The 19101-nt window shown below is 44.4% G+C and overlaps 1 protein-coding gene across 9 annotated transcripts in view; it reads right to left on the bottom strand.

The window, feature by feature from the left end:
* Positions 1 to 4954: 4954 nt before the first annotated feature.
* bahcc1b (BAH domain and coiled-coil containing 1b) overlaps positions 4955 to 19101 on the bottom strand; it is a 93439-nt gene continuing 79292 nt past the window's right edge. For 7 of the 9 annotated variants that reach the window (XM_081697875.1, XM_081697873.1, XM_081697872.1 and 4 more), the window contains 15 exons: positions 15631 to 15751; positions 15178 to 15361; positions 14603 to 14812; positions 13601 to 13753; positions 13292 to 13527; positions 13126 to 13185; positions 12098 to 12248; positions 11700 to 11817; positions 11500 to 11575; positions 9036 to 9144; positions 8774 to 8890; positions 8490 to 8643; positions 6699 to 7899; positions 6264 to 6500; positions 4956 to 6119 (listed from right to left, as the gene is read on the bottom strand). In XM_081697875.1, the coding sequence (XP_081554001.1) occupies positions 5910 to 6119; positions 6264 to 6500; positions 6699 to 7899; positions 8490 to 8643; positions 8774 to 8890; positions 9036 to 9144; positions 11500 to 11575; positions 11700 to 11817; positions 12098 to 12248; positions 13126 to 13185; positions 13292 to 13527; positions 13601 to 13753; positions 14603 to 14812; positions 15178 to 15361; positions 15631 to 15751 (3337 nt within the window). In that variant the 3' untranslated portion in view covers positions 4956 to 5909. Of the gene's footprint in view, positions 6120 to 6263; positions 6501 to 6698; positions 7900 to 8489; positions 8644 to 8773; positions 8891 to 9035; positions 9145 to 11499; positions 11576 to 11699; positions 11818 to 12097; positions 12249 to 13125; positions 13186 to 13291; positions 13528 to 13600; positions 13754 to 14602; positions 14813 to 15177; positions 15362 to 15630; positions 15752 to 19101 lie in introns of all 9 variants that reach the window. The other 2 variants (XM_081697876.1, XM_081697880.1) reach the window with 2 other exon arrangements.

Consider the following 19101-nt stretch of genomic DNA (forward strand, 5'->3'; position numbering starts at 1 on the left):
TACACCATCCCATCTAATTAGTCGAATTATTCAGCTCACGTTTCAGTTGTAGCTTCCTGCGGTGCTAGTCTTTAGCACTGATGTTGTGAAGAATCACATAGTACAGACTGCATATGCTAATGACAGCACTTCAACAGTTCTTCTTTGGGATTTTCACATTCCTGATACCACAGTGATTTTCAGTAAAAACCCTGAAGACCTCCTTTTTAACATTTAACTCAATACAACAGTCATTTTGTTTCAGAACTGAGCTTAAACAACAAATATAAATAAAAGCACAAAAGGGGACGACCAGCCCCTCAACCAAAAGAACTTCAGTTCCTGTGATATTTCCTCTTTCCCTTCATGCCTGTTTGCTCTGGTGCTGTTAATACTCACGTGAAGGCTTCAGGGACCATCCAGGAAACAGCAGCGCAGTTGGAGTGATTCCATGGGAAAGAGGATGTTGCATCCCATTGGCTGGGAAGGTAGAAAAAGCTTCTTTTTAACCATATATACAGTCAAAAAAAGCAATTATATATATATGTATGTGTGTGTGTGTGTGTGTGTGTGTGTGAAAAGAAACTTTCAGTCATAGTTTCTTTGCGGTTATTCAAGTGTTTATGTCAGTGTGCATTATATATAATTTTGTTCAATTTTATAATCCTTGAACTTGTTCAATTTTTAAATTATCTGATTACAGGGATCTTGCAGCATAATTGCAACCATAAATCTAATTTATTTTCTCAGCATGAAACCTTTTCCTGTTTTAGTATTATCTGCATTATTTCTCTGGTTGTCATTAGGGCCAGAATCATGTTGCGAGAGTAGGAGAGAGGAAGGAAGAGCGGAGGAGAACAGGAGACGGGGTTACAGGACAGACTGGGGAACATTAATAACAGATTTGTGCCTTTGTTCAAAAGGCCGCATTTGAGCAGCCTGAAATTAAGCAATGATGTTTGAAATCTGCAGATGGGGAATGGGCTACTCCTGCACACCTGAGGATCCCATCTGGGGAGGGCGCAGAGAGGGACTTGTCAGATCAGGTTTACGCTGGGATTTAAGCAAGGAAAAGGCAGTCTTCCCTTCACCTGAGCTTCCCTCACTTCTGCAGGTCATGTGCCTTTGTTTGATGGCAGACACAATTCCAGACTTTCTGTTGTAACATATGAGAAGTGCTGTGTAGGTCAGCTCAACTAAGAGATCCCTTCCTGTCTTACAAGCACAAACATATACAAACAATGGTTTTAGTGCACACACACTGCTTAATGTAACACATTAGAGACGTTACCTTTTTTCTGTTTCCCTTCCTACACTTGATCCATTGCACGCACACACACACACACACACACGTTTGGGGACTCTCAGCTGCTTATAAGCATATGATGAATGGGCTATCAGGCCCCTTAAACCAATACCTCCATCAGAGAGGTATGCACCCTTACCTCACCATCAGTGCGCTCTTCAGGACCCCCACCCGTTACCCCCTTCTGCCACTCCCTCGGCCCCAGAGAGTCACTCGCCAGGAAGGCCAGACAAGGTCATGGTGAGGGTACGCTGTATGAGCTGAAGCTATTTTCCTTCTCAGACAACAGCACACCATGGCGGTGTCATGGCCAGATCTCAGCTCCAGTACAGGGAGAAAGAGCAGTGGGGTTAGGCAGGTTATTCATTTATAATAGGGGAGAGCTCACACATGCTCACACAAACGTGCAACAAACAAACAAACAAACAAATAAATAAATAAAAACCCAGCACAAATAATATATATCCAAAATAGGACCTAAATAATTTCTTGAATCAATACAGAAAAGTGGAAAATCACCACTTGAAGATTAGAATCATTGAAGATTAGAGTCTGTAAATTAGCCCTTGAAATCCATTCTCTAAAGTAGACACATAAGAAAATGTCACATCCACACGTGAACACAAAAACAAGATGCACACTGACATGGCCAGGCATCGAGCACTCTAACATTTCATCTCTCACATGCCTGCACACACACACACACACACACACACACACACACACACACACACACACACACACACACACACATACACACACGGTCCTATTGCAGCATCATCACACCTTTAGTGAGTGCTCTTTCACTGATGTGAGCTGATTAGCTATTGGTCTTCAGCTTTACCTTCCAGAGCCAGTGTCAGCCTGAAGTGGAGAAGAAGGGCCATTCAATGACCCTGTATGGCTCTCCTGGCCTTGCTATCCTCATCTGGGTTATCTGAGTCTCTAGGGGAGGAATTTATCTCTAATGCTCTAGATAAGCAAATAGAAACTTGCAAATACGGAGTTTTGGTGGACCTTCATTTGACTTTTATCTTCACTACTGTTTCTCACAAGACTGACTTGAAATGTTTGTGTACTGGTCTTCAAAAGTGTCAACGTCTATGATTGGGGCATGATTTATTGTTGGATGTAAAAGCTTAAGAAGGTAAAAAAAAAATGGATTTAGCACATTATGAAAATTTTGTTTGCTTTTAAAAAAGTTATAACGCTAGAGAAGTCCAACCTTTATACTCTTTTGCTTGCTGAAAAGCTGTTTTTCTAGTGACACCTAAGATTTAAACAGCCTGATATCCTGCTGGAACACAAGTGAGGGCAAAATAAATCTACAATACACAGGTAGACAAAATTAAAAAAAAGAATTCTTAAAAACCGTGCTTAAGCAGGGCTAATGTAATTCAAAAAGCCTACCTCTCCAGATTAGAAATAATGGGTGTAAATCTCATGCAGGATATATTTAACTAAATGTTATAATCACTTCACATTGTTGGTGGCACTCACCTCTCTGTGGGGAGTGTATCAACTTTCCTCTACACATACAATCCCCCTGCTCCCCTGTACTCTTGCAGTGGGTGGGAGAATATGATGTGATTACATTACAACCTTAATGGGTCTATTCCGTTCTAAAATTCAAACATTTGTGCCACCTGGAGTGCCTGAAGGCAAACTCTCATACACTGCTGGCTCCAGCTTTTGTATTTGTCTTGCTCTCCACCCCCCCCCCCCCCCATCCATATCCCCCCTCCTCTCCCTGTCTTTCTTCCTTCTTTCTCAAACACAGACACACACACATATAAACCCATGCACACAGACAGAGAGTCTGACCTGCTTGTCCTCGTGGCCTTAGCTGGCCAGCTGTCTGAGAAATGTGAAGAAACAGCTGAGATTCAGCACGAACCACATGAGGTTGTCACATCACTACTCAGGGCATTGTTGGTGACATTTAAGAAGCCTTGCCTGCATACCTCACCTACATACATGCTGCTCTTCGGAAACATTATTCCTCTTCTGTTAATGAGGGATGAATAGGTACATATAAAGATAAAAAGAACAATACATTTTACCTGAGGAAACAGAGCATCTATCACTTCTAAACAAAACACTGCACGGTATTATAGTTTTGATGTTTTTTTAATGAAATGCAACACAAATGCAATAAAATTAAGATAAATAACTAATGCAAATATCTTAGAGTTATATTCCCCACAATGTCCAAAAGTACATTACCCCAAAAGAATTAATTCTCAGTGGGTCTTATAGTCAGGGTTTATAATGATTCCATGTTTTTATGAGGCTTGAACTACTTTCTGGCACACTGCAGATGCCAGTGTCACAATATTCAGTATTGAATCCAGTGTTTATTTATGAAAATAACATATTCTGTTTATAGACCCAAAAGTGACATTACATGGACTTTCACATCTTTTTTTAAAGCTTTTGCTTCTGCAGTGTAACAGCGACAATGTCGTTAAAAATTTTAAAATTCTTAAGAACTGAAAGGCATTTCTGTCATTTTCCACAAATCTGAACAGTCTTTACAGGCTTGCATATCCAACAGAAAATGTACGACAAAGACAATGGAGAAAAGAAAAAAGGTTTTTGGCAAAGCAGGAATAAAAAGTGACGAGAGGCAACATTGAGATTTGATCCATTTTAAACCACACCCTCTCACACAGGTTCTGATTGTCCTTCATGATCATGTGACACGGGCCTTCAGGAGCCTTCAAGTGTCTGAAGTGCCTGTTAGTGTGCTGCATCACCCAGCCTCACCTCAGCACTGCCGTTACCAACTCTAAAAGCATTGGTAACAACATTGCTAAAACATTGCAGAAATTCAGAATCATTGTTAAAACAAAGTTGCTTCAGCCATATTAAAGCAACTGAAATGGTAACTGCACATTAGCAAGTATGAACATTGTCAATTATGTAAAGTACATCAGCCAATAAAATTGCAGGGCTCCCATGCCTTATAATCTATTTACACAGACTTCATTCATTTTACTGGAATCAGTATAAAAAAAACAAAACACAAACAAAACAAAAAAAACGAGGTGCTTTGGTTTGTTTGGGAGACCAGATTTCTTAAACTAGCTACCTATCTACTTGGACAACAACTCTTTAGCCACACACTGTATGGACTGATATAAGGATATATTGGTAATACATTGTCTTGTATGTCTTGAGTACCAGGATACCAGGAGCCACATGGGCTTTTGTTCTACACACACCCCACACAGTAGACAATGCAGTACACACATGGATTCTGAGACAAGGCTAAATAAAAAGCAAAAATAAGTGTGGAAAAATATTAGGTGGACACAGATAGCCTGTTCTCCATTAGACACTCAAAAGCATAGTGGACTGTTCAGTCCCACCTTTGCAGTACAACTTCTCATGACCTTGTTCCCATAGAATCGGTCATGTACAGTGCAGGGATGGTGTCTCTTGGATCACGCATCTTCATAAAGCAAAAAATCCCAACCAAACTTAAGAATTCTTTAGTTAAAAAAATAACACAAAAGCAATAAAGAGGAATAGAGTTCTCTCTTCATTTATATTATATTTACAGTTGATACCTTTATTTATATATATATATATATATATATATATATATATATATATATATATATATATATATATATATTATATATATATTTATATATATATTTATCTATTTATTTATTTATATATATATATATTTATATATTTACACACATCAAATAAAACAATTTTACAACTATACACCTGAATAAGAAGATACAGTAAGCAAGAGGTACTGAAGTGTATGGCTTGATTAGAAAAAAAAACATTTAAAGAAAAAAATCTTTTAAGAAATTTTAACTTTAAATTATTTTCATGTTTAGTTTTCTGGGCATAAAAAAAATCCCTGGAAAATCCCTGGATGCCCAGAAGGCGTCATTAGAGTGGACTGTACAACTAAGACAGGGGCACTCTTAAACTGAAGTTCCATGAAGATCTCAAGTCTCCAGGGGGACACCCAGTTCCATCTTTCTGTGGCTGAGCACTGTAAACACACACACTCAAACTTACTATTTCTCTCTCTCTCTCTCTCTCTCTCACACACACACACACACACACACACACACACACACACACACACACACACACACACACACACACACACACACACACACACACACCATGCCACAGATTTGGTCCAGCTGGGATACAGAAATCCTGGTGACCAGTGTATTGTTAACACAGCTCAGTTCAGGGATTCCATAAGAATAAATCTGTTTCACATCTGTCTCAAGACGGTCATCATAAATATCCTCCTTACGTCCAGTGCCTCATCATATTCATTGAGAACTAAAACATCATTGCTTGGCTGTTGAGTCTTTGGGGGGGTGTCACCCCGAGTTGTGACCCATTAAAGACTCTATCACTCTACCAAGTACTGACTATAAGAGTTGAGGTGGGTGAGGTGCTGCCACCACAAGCAACAGCACCTCTAGCTCCCATTTCATCGAGTGCTAGTTTAGAGTCTTATTATGGGGCTTGATCTGAGACCATTCCAAGCACAGTAAAAATCGATTGTCAGCCCTTTCAGGACCCTCCTTCAAGGAGGCAAGATTCTTCAGTAGTACATCCATATGACAGAATGCTAGCAAATGATTGATACACCTTCAGCTGTGACCAGCTGGCCACTAGTGGGGTCATATGTTCCAGCCAGGTAGTACAGGTCCTGGCTGCTGCTGTTAGGTTTCCTTGTGCGACTGAGACGCTCATATTCAGCACGGCTGACTACCTGGCACTTATGGGAGATGGTCTGGACATCATTCTCATCCTCGTGGCAAGACTGGTACAGTGCATGCTACAAGAGCAAAGGAGGAAGTAAAACACACATCAAATTACTGGTACAAAAGTTGAGAAGAATTAGTTCATTAAAAAATGAATAAACCTCAAAAAGGAGGAGAAATTAATTAACCTCATGAAGAAAATGCAGTTTGGACTGTACCTTGCCATCCTGGTGTCTTTTGCCTAGTTTAGTCTCTTCGGGGTGGTAGAACCACTTCACTTTTACAACCATATTGCTTGCCCAAGATTCCCAGAGGCTCTCAATGCGGCCAATGTAGGGGAGGTGGGGTCGGCCAGAAGACAAAAATACTGCACAGTCGCCCACTCTGACTGTTTCTTTACCACGGACAATCGCTTTGTAGAAGAGTTTCCTTGCTTTTCCCTTAAGACCTCGTCTCTGGTGACAAAGACATACAACAGGGCTTACCTTTACTGCATTTACAGTTATAGCATTTAGCAGATACCTTTGTCCCAGGATACTTATAAAAAAAAATAATTGAAAAGTTTCATTAATTTTACAAATACCTCAACTCAGAAATGCCTCTGCACTCCACTGCATCACAGAAGTAAACTGTATTACAATTAAGAGACTTACCTGAGTGGGGTTCCCAGACCACCTCCACAGCTGATGAGCTGGTAGGAATGAAGATGAATTAGGTGGACTGTCCGAAGGGGACATCTTTTGCTTTTTGGGAAAAACCTTGGAGGATCTAGATTGCACTGTAGTCAGGGAGCTGCTGGGAATCTCCTTCCTCCTTTGATGCTTGCTGGTGCCATTGCTGGACGTGGCCTTTTGGTTGGTGACTGCCATGGTTTTGGCACTAAAAGCATGCTGTGTCAGGGCAGACAGCGGCTCAGGGTGCTGCTGCTGTTGGAGCACTGCATGACGAGAGGAGAGGCAACCCTGCAACAGAAGCTGAGATGCCTCTTCTTCATCTGAGCTGTAGGAGGAGTCATTGTCTGAGGAGCAAATGCTAGAACTGGACAACGAGCCTGAACTTGATGAGCTTGATGAACCTGAGGAGGATGAGGAGTTGGCCAGGCGAGAGAGGAAGCGTCCAGTATTGCGCATTGCTGCTCTTCTAGCATCTTCTTCCTCCTCTTCATCTTCATCCATATCTGAGTAGGAGCTGAGGCAATCACTGTGGCAGTTCAACCCATAGTCTGCATACTGGCCAAGCCCTAGACCGTGAGAGTGCTTCCGCACATCTGATGAACCCTTAAGAAGGTGGCTGCCACTCCTCTTGGTATCCTTTACCAATAACATTGGCTGAGAGTAATCCATTTGAGTGGTCTGTTCTCCCATGCCCTTGTTCCCAGAGCCCTTTTCCATTCTCCCCACTCTAGAATCAAATTCCGCATTTCCAAGAAGCATGAGTGCTTTTCCATTCTTTGTCTTTGGGGATGTAACTCCTTCATGGTCCAATTTGACCAGATACTCTTTCCTATCTCCTGTTCTTCTTCCCCTAACATTTGGGATGCTCTTGTGACCAAGTGGTAAGCCAGATGATGGTTGCTGGTTACCAAAGGATGTATAACCATTAGCAATGCTGCTAAAAGAATCAACCTCAAAAGAAGTGCTAAAGATTCCTTTAGCTGGTGTGGCCATTGTGGATCCAAGCAAGGGAAACATGTCTGTCTCCTTCTCTTTCAGAGTTTTCCTGGACAGCCCGTTGAAATGGAACAAATCCAGAGAAGGTCTCTTTTTGGACATGGCAACAGCTGGCCAGGTAAGCAAAGAGTAGGTACTCCCAGTAACATTCTCAGACACACAGCTCTTTGGGTCTGATTTGGGTCTACCTGTAAAAGACAGAAAAGAAAAGCAAATGAACAACAAACATATGAAAACCCCCCTCCTTAACCATGCTATACCCTATTTGCATTTGTTACATTCAATTCACAAAGTTCTTCTACAGAGACCTAATGGAACTATTTGAAATCAATATGTCTGAGAACTTTAAACCAAGGTAAATTTGATTCCATTCTATTGTTGTGCTTTCTCAGATACAATCTGCTGAGTACAAGTAGCTGGAATGGCAGATTTCACCCTTCAGTTAGCCCTAAGGCATTTCTATGAACTCTACAGTTTGAGTTATAACCTAGCCTTCAGGCACTTCCTCCATCCTATTCACATAGTTATTTGCTCAGTAGGTCACACCTAGTTCCTCTTGTTAACCACACATCAAGTGATTCAGGTTTTGTAAACAGTGACTATGTGAAAAACACAGGCAAAGTACCATTATCATTATCTTTACAGAAAGATTAATAACAATGATTTAGACAATTACTGGCTGTTAAAACTCCAAATTCTAGTTGTGGATTATCTCAGACTGCAAGAACCTCAGTACTGTAGTACTCTGAGTGCCAGAAGTCAACTTGTGGTCACCTACCTGGCTTCGCTTTAATGATAGTGTTCCCTGGGTCTGTGTTGCCATGCCACTCTAAAGACACATCCGTGTGTTGAGTGCTCTTCTGCTGAGTGGAACTCTTCTGCCTCCGGCGAGTTGGAGAGGCCAGGAGGGCTGGCGATGGCTCTGCACCTGCAGTCCGTAGATTACACAACATGTCTCATGACATATGTTCATCCAAAGAGTCTTCCTGATGATCAACATAAATTCGGTTATTCTCATTTGCACAATGAAGTCAGAGAATCAGGAATCGCAGACGTACAGTATATTTGATAACCAGGTGGAAGAAGGCGAATGTTGGGCAGGGAAATCCAACCCCGATCTCCATCATCAAACTCCACCATGACGGAACCTTCCTTCTGCTCCTCCCCAGGACCACCTGTGCAAGATATCAGCCATTTTCCACTCAGAGGCTAAGAGCATCAGAGACAGCAGAAAATAAAGTCTGGGAAATGTGTGTATGCGTGTGTGTTTATGGGTGATTTACAGTTACATTTTTTTACATTTACATGATTTTTATTTACCTCTGTGCACATAGCCAGGATATAGACACCGCGAGCGTTCACTCCAGTATGCACACACTCTTGTTCCATCAGTAAGACCTTCCACTGTCTCCAGTCGCACATCCAAAACCTGACACAAAGATGCAACAACACGGCTCATACAAAACCTCATTGAAGGTGACTGCAATGTTAAAACTCCGTCAGTGAGTGAAGGGTGGGTTAAAGACAGGCTGATAAGAGGCTGAAAGGATGCAAACAAAAACCAAACAGTTGACTTTATACCATGACACAGAAATCCAACACACAAGCTCACACAGACTATAGTTCACCCGCCCTTTTGAGGCCACCCATGGGCAACCCTACCTCCCAAGAGCTTGTTTTGTGATTTTGTTCCACTGGACACTTTTTCAGTCTGAACTCAGTATCAAAAGACAGGAAATCGGCATCAGTGAATAGGCGTCTGCTTGGGAACAATGAAATAAAAGATGGGGGGAAAAGAGGCTAAATCGATTACTTTATTGTGAAGCTGCCAGCTTCCCTCCTACTATACAGCCTGTTCTAGCACAGAGGGTGCACTGAGAGCTCTCTCAGGCATGGCTCAAACTGGGTTTCTCTGGTGAGGGCCCTTTGACAGAGCAGGCAGGCAGGGGATTTAGCCCTTGGCCCAGATCTGCAGGTAGCAGTGTTGGAGGCAAATGGGTGATAAGAAACTGAAGGGCATCAAGGGAATGAAGAGATATCAGTGAATATGGGGACTAATGTTTATTTGCTAGCAGCTAACTAGTGACTGAAGGGCTGGTTTTAGTGATTTATATTTGTTTTCACTAGTGCATTCGCTTGATTTTTTTCTGATAGTTATTTCTCAGGTGAGAACCCAGAAGGGGAAATTGACAACGTCAAAGGTATAGTCTGAAGGAGTTAATTAAATAAATAATTTTGAGTGTGTTTAGATGTGTAAGTCTCACTGTCGTCCCTCTTTAATTACAAACAACTGCCAACAATGCTGATGCACTGACTGAAATACACAAACACAGACACACTCACACACACACACACACACACACACACACACACACACACACACACACACACACACACATACAGGCAAACCAGACTGATCAGGTTGCTGGTGAGAACAATGCCAGGCTCCCAGGCAGGCTGAGCTGCAGGGGAAGATTGGTAAAGAATGCATCAAAGCACTCACCATGCAAATACCACTTGCTCTCTGTGTATCTCTACAATAAATACACACATACATAACACACAGCGACAAAAACAGACAGCCCTCACCTACACAGGGAATTGTTGTTTTTTTTTAATAGCCATGTAGTGTAGTGGTATGAGGATTGTATCATGAAGTGATATCTTTAGATATTTCACTGTGCATAGTGCTGAATTTGAGTATTGCGCTTCATAATCCAATTCTATCTCTCTAATGTGTCACCGAGACAAGCAGGGAGCTGCGGAGCTGGGCTGCTGATAGGCAGTCCCTCATGTCAAAAGCTTGCTCAGGCAGAGAGACAGTCTCTTTTTTCCCCCATCATGAAACAGAGACAGAGAGATGACTGAAAGATGCAACACGTATAATGCATTCAAATGAATGCGTGCCAACAAGGCGCTTGTTGGTTTACAGCATATAATCAGCCCCTCTCTCCCCATCGGCTTAGATAAACTATGCATGTAACTGTAACCCACAGTTCAGCCTCAAATATGTTCATAAATAAATAGATAAATAATAAAACAATAAAGTAAACTTCACTGTAAATTCACCTGAGGGGTACAGCAGACCTAACCAGGAACAGTCATTTGCAGTAATGGATGCTGGTTACAGTGAACTGCTGGTCTGAATTAAGAGTAAAGTTCTAACCTGGAGCAACATCGCAACACACTCAAGTGTGTGTTGAACTGGCCTCTCCTAGCAGAATACTGGGACTCTTTACAAGGGAACACACACACACACACACACACACACACACACACACACACACACACACACACACACACACACACACACACACACACCTCCTTTTCTATTATAACCAGATGTTGGAATGTTTCTCTGTTGATGAATTTGTGCTCAATGAGATAAAAAATTAGCAATAAAATGCACATATGTAAAATGCACTGCACGTCTTAAGTCAGATTTGAGCCCCACATAGACCAATCATGACAATTTAAACAGTTAGCAGCCAAGTAAATGTCTTAGCATATGTGCGCATGCACACATGCACATACATACACACACACACACACACACACACACACACACACACACACACACACACACACACACACACATATGTTCTGCTTCAAGCTGCTTTAGAAGAGGCAAGGTAAGCACGTGGGTCTGTGAGCATGAGGTTGCCTCAGAGGTCACCCGCGGCTCAGGGCCGTGTGCTGTGTATGAGAAGGACAGCCCATGTCGCAGGGTTCGGGACAGCGGGACAGCACAGGTCCTCTAGAGAATGCTTTATAAGAGCCTCACTGCTTCCTGAAGCAGCTGCTCCAAAGAGTAGATCCTTGGTCTGTTTCCCCTCTCTCCTTCAATCACAATGCTGTAACTGCAGTACAGAGAATCAGAGGAAGGAAACGACAGTAAGAGTAATTACAGTTTTCGATTTCCTTTTCGCACTGCTTTTCTGTTGTTTTTCCAGTGTGTATTTGCTGTAGAGCAAAGAGCCTTACATGTCAGGCAGGTCCAGGGTGCGCACATAGGCAGCATACAGCAGCTCATCCTCCTTTGAGATCAGCACTTTTAGCCCATCCCGCAGAGCCTCTCTGGTCAGGACACAGTTAGGCAGGGCTGGACACAGCACAGAAGAATAAACCCTTAAGACTCAAACCACTTAATGTGATAATGTAGTGTGAGGAATGCCGCAATAACCACTGTATTTCCTTTTGATTGTGTATTTTTTTTTTTGTATGTGCCTCTAATACATGAAACCTTAGAAATATGTTGATCTGTTCAATTAAAGTGAAAACCTATCCAAAATGATTTCATTCAGTATGTGTGTCTCATTTGGGATCAAAGTCCATTTGAATGTATTCAAGATCAGACTTAAGATGTATTTGAGCATGCTCACCTGCCACTGGATTCCTGTTCTGCTGATCTTCCTCTTCCTCCTCCTCTTCCTCTTCCTCTCCTTCGGAGAAGCTGCTGTCGTCATCTATGCGGAATCCCTCATCTGCCGCAAAGCTCTGCAGCAGGCGGCTCACGGCTCGCCCTTTGGCCTGCTGACGCAGGAGCAAACCGGAGTATGAGCCAGCCCCAGAGTGGGCCTCCTCGATCCCACTCCACACGTTCATACAAGGACATGTGCAGGCATGCATGCACTCCCATTCAACCATTCACATTCACACACCTTTAATTCTGCTACAGGCTACAATTTGTGACTTTTCATTTCAATTTCATACTTATTCATACACAACTCTGTTATTGCTCCATTCCAGACACCCTGAGCAGGTTTATTCTTGTGTATAGTTTTGGCTCGTAGCATTGCTCAAGAGTGCACCATATATTATAGTGACACTATAAATTATAGTGATGGCTTCACCACTGCAGAAGACGTCTACTTTTCTATTTTACTACTGAGTCTCTAAGGCAAGGCACAGGTTATGAATGCTGTATGTGCAGGCTTATGACTTCGTTCTTTATCCATTTTCTCAGGGGGTTCAGGACCCCTACCGAGCCACGGTTCGCCCACAACGAGCCCTGTGATTAGGCAGTCACAGTCCTCTTGCAGAACCTTGATAGTGACCTCATAGAGGCTGAGGGCGACAGCCTTGACGCCTCTAGTGTAAATCTTTTCAAACCTATTGACTGTTTTATTTCGACAATGCATGATTCAGCCGGTGAATTAGCAGGTGGATCCTGTGTTATCTTTATTGTGGGCAGATTTATGAGAGCCTGTGATGGTTCACTCCAATGTGAGGTTGCATAAACCCTCTCTGTACGATGAGGTTTTTTATGGGTGCCACAAGTCAGTGAGACCCAGGCCATCATGGTAACTGGCCAATGACGATTTCTGTCTGGTCTTTTGCTGTAGGCCAGCATCTCTTCTAAGTCTGATGATAATGGGACTAAAATATATGGGTAGTCAGAGGATCTCACCTGTTTGTTTTTAACACTGGTGTTTTGAGACGGCACAGCGTTGAGCCAACAGCTTCTCCTCTGAAATGAGCATAAGAAATGAACCAACACTGGTTGAATAGAAAGTTATGTGGCTTCAGTTCTGATTAGAAAAACCCTGTGAATATGAGAATAACATTCTACTGACCTTTCCAAGGATGATGGCACCTTTCCTAGTAGTCTTTTCCAGTGGATTGGGCATGGATTTAAGTACACTATTAAGGCCAAAGCTTGTGTTGTCTCGTGAGCCTCCTCTCCACCTGAGACCACTTGGTGTTTTCTCTGCCTGGTGATGAGTCCTGTGTGCACTGACCACCTTTGGCTTACAGGCAGCCTTTTTCCTGTCTTTCACATCTCCCTTGACAAGTGCCATATTCACGGAGTCTAAAGAGGGAGTAGAGTTATGGTTTGGTCTTAGCATTTCACTTGCTTTGGTCTGAGAGTGTGTACTACTCACCATGTCCAAGTATCTCCTTCTTGGTCTTGGCTTTCTGAGTGGCCTCCAGCTCAGCAGTGGAGGAGGGGGGACCAGACAGCTGCTCTTTAGAAGACAGATTCCTGATGTCCTCTGGTACGTCTTCGCTGTCATAGATGCCATCGTCTTCCTCCTCTGTGGGATGGAGGATCGATTTAACAGATTGACAACCTGACTGGGCTTCAATACTCTGAGGGCATCAGAGGCAATTACTGTAACAGTACTGTGATAACTCTTCTCACTGTACAATTTGTTCAATACTTAGCAAAGTTCATATTATGGGAGCAGTTGTCAACATTTAGAAGAACTGTGGTGCTCACTGAGGCCATGTCAATGGCAGGTTTGACCATGAAGCTCTTGCTGACCACCTGCAACTTCCTGCCTATCTCTGCGATCACCTACACACCCTCACAAACACTTAGGTCCCCACGCTCAAGAGTCACAGATCTCTCTTGGCAGTTACCCACTGTAGACAACTTGACTCTGATAGAGAAGAGATGGCACAGTGGCAACAGTGTCGAGTGTCAACACAGTGCCAACACACTTGTCACTTATGGGCCACTCTCAACACTCTCACATGCCTGTGAAATGTGAAAAGGATAACTTACAGGGTAATTAACAGAGCGCCCACAATAAAGTTTGGCTAAACCGCAGGCTTAGCTCACATTAACATTCATGATTGCTTTGGCTTCATTCTCACTTTGTTCACTCATGCACTCATTATTTCTCCTAAGTGCTGATTCAAATATGTGGAGCAGTGGAGCAGGTTGGAGGTTTTGTCTGTCTCGTTTTTTCCTCTGGGTGTGACATTCTAAAAGCGGCACGATGTCATCTCATGTTGCAGCTCAGGTTTTAGGGAGACATGCCTGCGGAGAAGCCGTTAATATTTTTAACGGTGTGACAGACGAGTGGGCATGTCGCGGGGTCTGCTGGTCGACATGGTAGGATACATCTCATTCCATCTGCAGACGGGCCATAACTCACCCGGCTCAGACACCTCGCTGTCCAAGGGAGACATGTCCTTCCCCCTGTCCTCCTGCTTGCTGCCGGCCAAGGCCGAGCTGGACAGCAGATGCTGTGCTCGTGTCTGCAGGTGAGAGGAGGCATGGCCCAGGCTGACCTTTGCCCTCTGTCCTCTCCGCATCACTATCCTCCGTCCATCTAAACTGTGACGGGCTCCTGTCTCGCTGCTCCCTGTCAGGCAGGACAGTGGAAAAGCTCTTGACAAACCCTGACTAGCCTATCAGTTACAGTTAAAGACCCTCCTAAACCCCTTCAATGGGAGAACATTTGATAGAGCATTATTTGAACGTTATTTGATGGAATAACGCCGACATTTTGATTTGAGCAACGATTGTTTTGAAAGACCAATCATATCAGTAGAAAGTGTATCCAGCAGTGCCACTCAGTTCTTTAAAAGGATGACAACATGATAATTAAAACCCCTTATAGTAACATGTCACTTTTGTGTACATTTTTTTTAATGGTTTTGTTTTCAGCTGGGACAATAGCAGGGTGCCTTTGGGCAGACGGTTTGGGGCAGAATGCTGGGAGTATACCTGTGTCACTGTGGGCCCCAGTCTTGCTGCTGTGGACGTGCTCTGCGGAGGCGGCAGAAGCAGGCCCCTCTCTGCGATGGAGCATGCTCTCCAGCCTGGAACCACGCTTGGCTTTGGCCTTCTGCTTAAGCTGAGCCATCTTGGAGCTCAGCAGTCTTGGCCTGCCTCTCTGCCGACAGGGAGCCTTCATTTCAAAAACAAGAAAAGAAGAAGAAGAAGAAAAGGGTTGGGGAGAGAGACAAGAACTGAAATTTGGGAGCCAAATGCAAAATATGTCTGTCGGAGCTACTTATGAGGGAACCTCCTCTCATTAATCCTCATAATGTGTTTATATATTCATATATATATATATATGACGTCATAGCCATGTACTTTTCCCATTCAAAATCACTGACAAGACTGTGAGTGTTCACGAGAGCCACTGGCTCTGTAGCGAACATCGGTGAACCCCACCTGGGTGCCGCTGAGCTGGTGGTAGGTGCCACTGGTCATCTTTTTCCTCTTCCTATGCTTGTCCCCGCCTCCAGGCAACTCTTCATGCGCAGCCAGGAGGCCTGGCCCCACCCCTGATGACCTGTCCATCACAACAGAGAGAATTCATGAGGAGTGCCGAGAGAGGGATGAAAAGGAGAGATCAGAGGGGAGTGGAGGGCTTGCCTTCCCTCTTGGTAGCGTTCTAATAACCCTCTCTACTGCCTTTGAAGAATGGAAGGGCAGAGGCCCCTTTCCTTACCGCATGCTTGGAAAACAGGGATCTGACGGCAAACTGTGAAATATCTGAGCGAAGTGCTGGTTAAGGCACCTCCCACTCATCATTTTGTTTGTTCTTTCCCCCTCTTGTTTTTCTCTTTGCCTATTTTCTTCTCACTCTTTTCCATTTAGCACCAATGGTTTTAAGGCTGTGGATTCCAGCATTACATTAATACAAGCCTCTCTCTCTTATTACCATATCAATGCATCTCTTCCCATACAAAGAAGCACAATTCAGTGGCCTTCAGGAGGGCTACTGAGAGTGAATTTGTGTGTGTGTGTGTGTCTGCCAGCCATCAAGCAGACCTATTAAAGTGAAATTGGGCTGAGCTTATATACATGCCATGCGGCCCATGGCTGTGCTCTTGTTTTGCTGTGTGTGAGTGTCAGCGTTTTCCCCCCCCGAGCTGCAGACAGCCACTTCAAAGCCGCCACAGGCTCGCCTTAGTCACTGCTCAGAGGGGCGGGGCACCTGTCACCCTACCTGTCAGTCATGCTGGAATGATTGGCAGCCAAGTGTCAGAGGCTATAGTGGCGTGTGGTTGGTGAATGCCGTGCCCCCGTGTCTCAGTGACGGCTCGCATGGTGACAAAGCAGACAAACTGTGGAAGCGCCCCATGTGAGAGGCCTATCTGTCTTCTACCCCAGGGAACATGAAATGTTCTCTTAAACACTCCACTCAGCAGCCTAACAGTGGAAGATTTTGGGCTATGTGTAAGGGCAGGAAGAGGCATTGGGAACACAGCGTTGGCTGGGTGCTATACAAGACCTCAGGGGACTTTGAAAACAGGAAGTGTGTGCATGCATGAAGATCCACAGATGCACACAGGCCCCCCTCAGTGTGAATGCGAGGCCTAGGCAGTGCTAGCTCGCTGTCGGCCGCGCGCAGAAGCCCACAGAGCACAGCGTCGGCTATGTCGCGCCTCTTTCTTCCGCTCAGCTGCCTCAGCGCTGGCTGCCTGCCCTTTACTCTGGCCGGGGCTGTCAGAAGGCATCAGTGTCCTTGGCACCCGGAACCCCCCATGCAGTGGCCCCGTTACAGAGAACCTCCGCCAGGCCCCAGAACGGGGGTTGATAGGAGGGTGGGGGCTGCCTGCAGAGAGAGATCCACAGCCAGGACAGATGGGTGGATGGGTGGGGGAAAGGGGAGGTAGACCATGGAACACAATCCAAAAAGCTCAGTAGGGAAGCTTTCTTTTGCACACAACAAACTTCTTTCTGTAGAATTTAGACAGTGCATGTGTTGACAGAGGCAAATGATTGCAGTGAAAAATAATTGTAATGATAGCTGACACTATTTCTAAACTACACTTTGGCTTAAAATTAGGAAATGAAGAATTAACACTGTAATATATCATTTCCAATTTTTTCACTGTTAATTTAAAAACAGCTTGTACACACACAAAGACACACACACACACACACGCGCTCACAGACACTCAAACCCAAGCATCAGCTCTCTGTCTGACAGACACGAAACACAGTTCTTTTCCCACACTGTCATGTACAAAAAGCAGAAAAGGCACAGAAAGTGGAGAACAGAGACATGAACGAAAGAGTTTCAGCAAAAACTAGAATGGAAACGAGAGAAGAGTAATAGAGAGAGATGGTGAGGAGAGATAACGAGACAGAGAGAGCAATATGGGGGGGGGGGGGGGGGGCAGTCCTATGGGAGTCTGTTGGCTGCCCTGAGCTGCAGGGCTGGATCGATAGACACTAACCTCTATCGACCTGCCACCGCCCTCAGCATAGATGCAACCATCTAGCCTTGATACCCAACCCAAGCACCCCACAACCCCAGTAACCCCCAATAACTTTACGCCCGACACTCCTCAAAAACATTAAAACAAAGCCAAGGAAGTAGAGCTAAGGAGGACTGAATCATAACAGATGCAAAAAACTCTGCAACCAAGGATGGGCTACAACACATGCTAACTCTCTCTCTCTCATACTCTTTTGGTTGCGCTCGCTCGTTCGCTCGCTCTCTCTCGCTCTCTCTCTCTGTTAGGATAGCCATGTTGCCCTCCAGCTTCGCTTACTCATGCAGTGGGCATTATGGGCCAGAAAGAGGCCTTTTCTTATCTTAAGGAAAAAAGAACAGAGCTTTGCTCCATGCAAGGGAAGTATTCTTTTCCACACAAAGTGCATCTGTATTCCACATCCTTCGCATTTGAATATAGCGCCAAGTGACTGACCCTCCCCCCATTGCTACGAGAGAGCAGGTCACCGTGGAAACTCATGCGTAACCTGACACTAGCTCTGGAGTGAGCTTTGCTAGATGACTGTTTGGGCTTGGTAAGGGCCAGGGTGGGGCTGCCTATTAAGGCCCAGTGTGTGAGCAGAGCTGACAGAAACGACCCTCCCCCTGCTCCGCCTGTCGCCGCCTGGCGGCGACCTGCTGACCTCCTGACCCTCTATGACCCCACTGGACCTTGTGTCAACCCTGTGTCACATTCCTGCTGTTAGCAGCCAAGCCAGTGGGAGCAGGGAACTTGTGTGTATTTATGTGTGCGTGTATAGAGGGGGTGGGTGTCTGAGACACACTGCCGGAGAATTCACAGCCCCCTAATTACAAAGGCCCTTCTCCTAAGAGAGGTCAGGATTACACAGTAATGCTATTCAGAGCAAGGGATTGATTAGAGAGAGAGAGAGAGAGAGAGAGAGAGAGAGAGAGAGAGAAAGAGAGAGAGAAAAAAACACGTGTACTGGTAGCAGTGTGTATCAGCAATGTTTTTTTATCCAGAAACACAAACATACTATCACACACACTCAAACACATGCATAGCTGACAGTTTTATAATCCAAGTTTTCACAACATGTAACAGGCACTTGTAAAGAAATGCAAATAAAAGTGGCAACCTTGCACCGCACAGCGTAAAGTATGCGGGGGAACCAGAATCTGCTGGGCTTTTGCCCATGAGCCCTTGGTACCTAAGCATATGTGTGGAACAGCATACTCCCAGCGTGCAACGTGAAAGGGCACGGCCCGTTCAGTTTGTGTCACCGAACAGTCCTGCTCCTCACAGAGTCCGGCTCTCTGGCAATGGCATGACGGCCTGTCAGCACTCCTAACCTTTTCAAATGACCTCTGACCTCTTATACCCTCTGTGTGACACCAGGGAGCTCTGCACTCCACAATACAGGAGGAGAGAGAGAGAAAGAGAGAGTGAGGAG

Source organism: Electrophorus electricus, chromosome 15 (assembly GCF_041902795.1).
Source record: "Electrophorus electricus isolate QZ-2024a chromosome 15, ASM4190279v1, whole genome shotgun sequence".
NCBI classification, from domain to species: Eukaryota; Metazoa; Chordata; class Actinopteri; order Gymnotiformes; family Gymnotidae; genus Electrophorus; species Electrophorus electricus.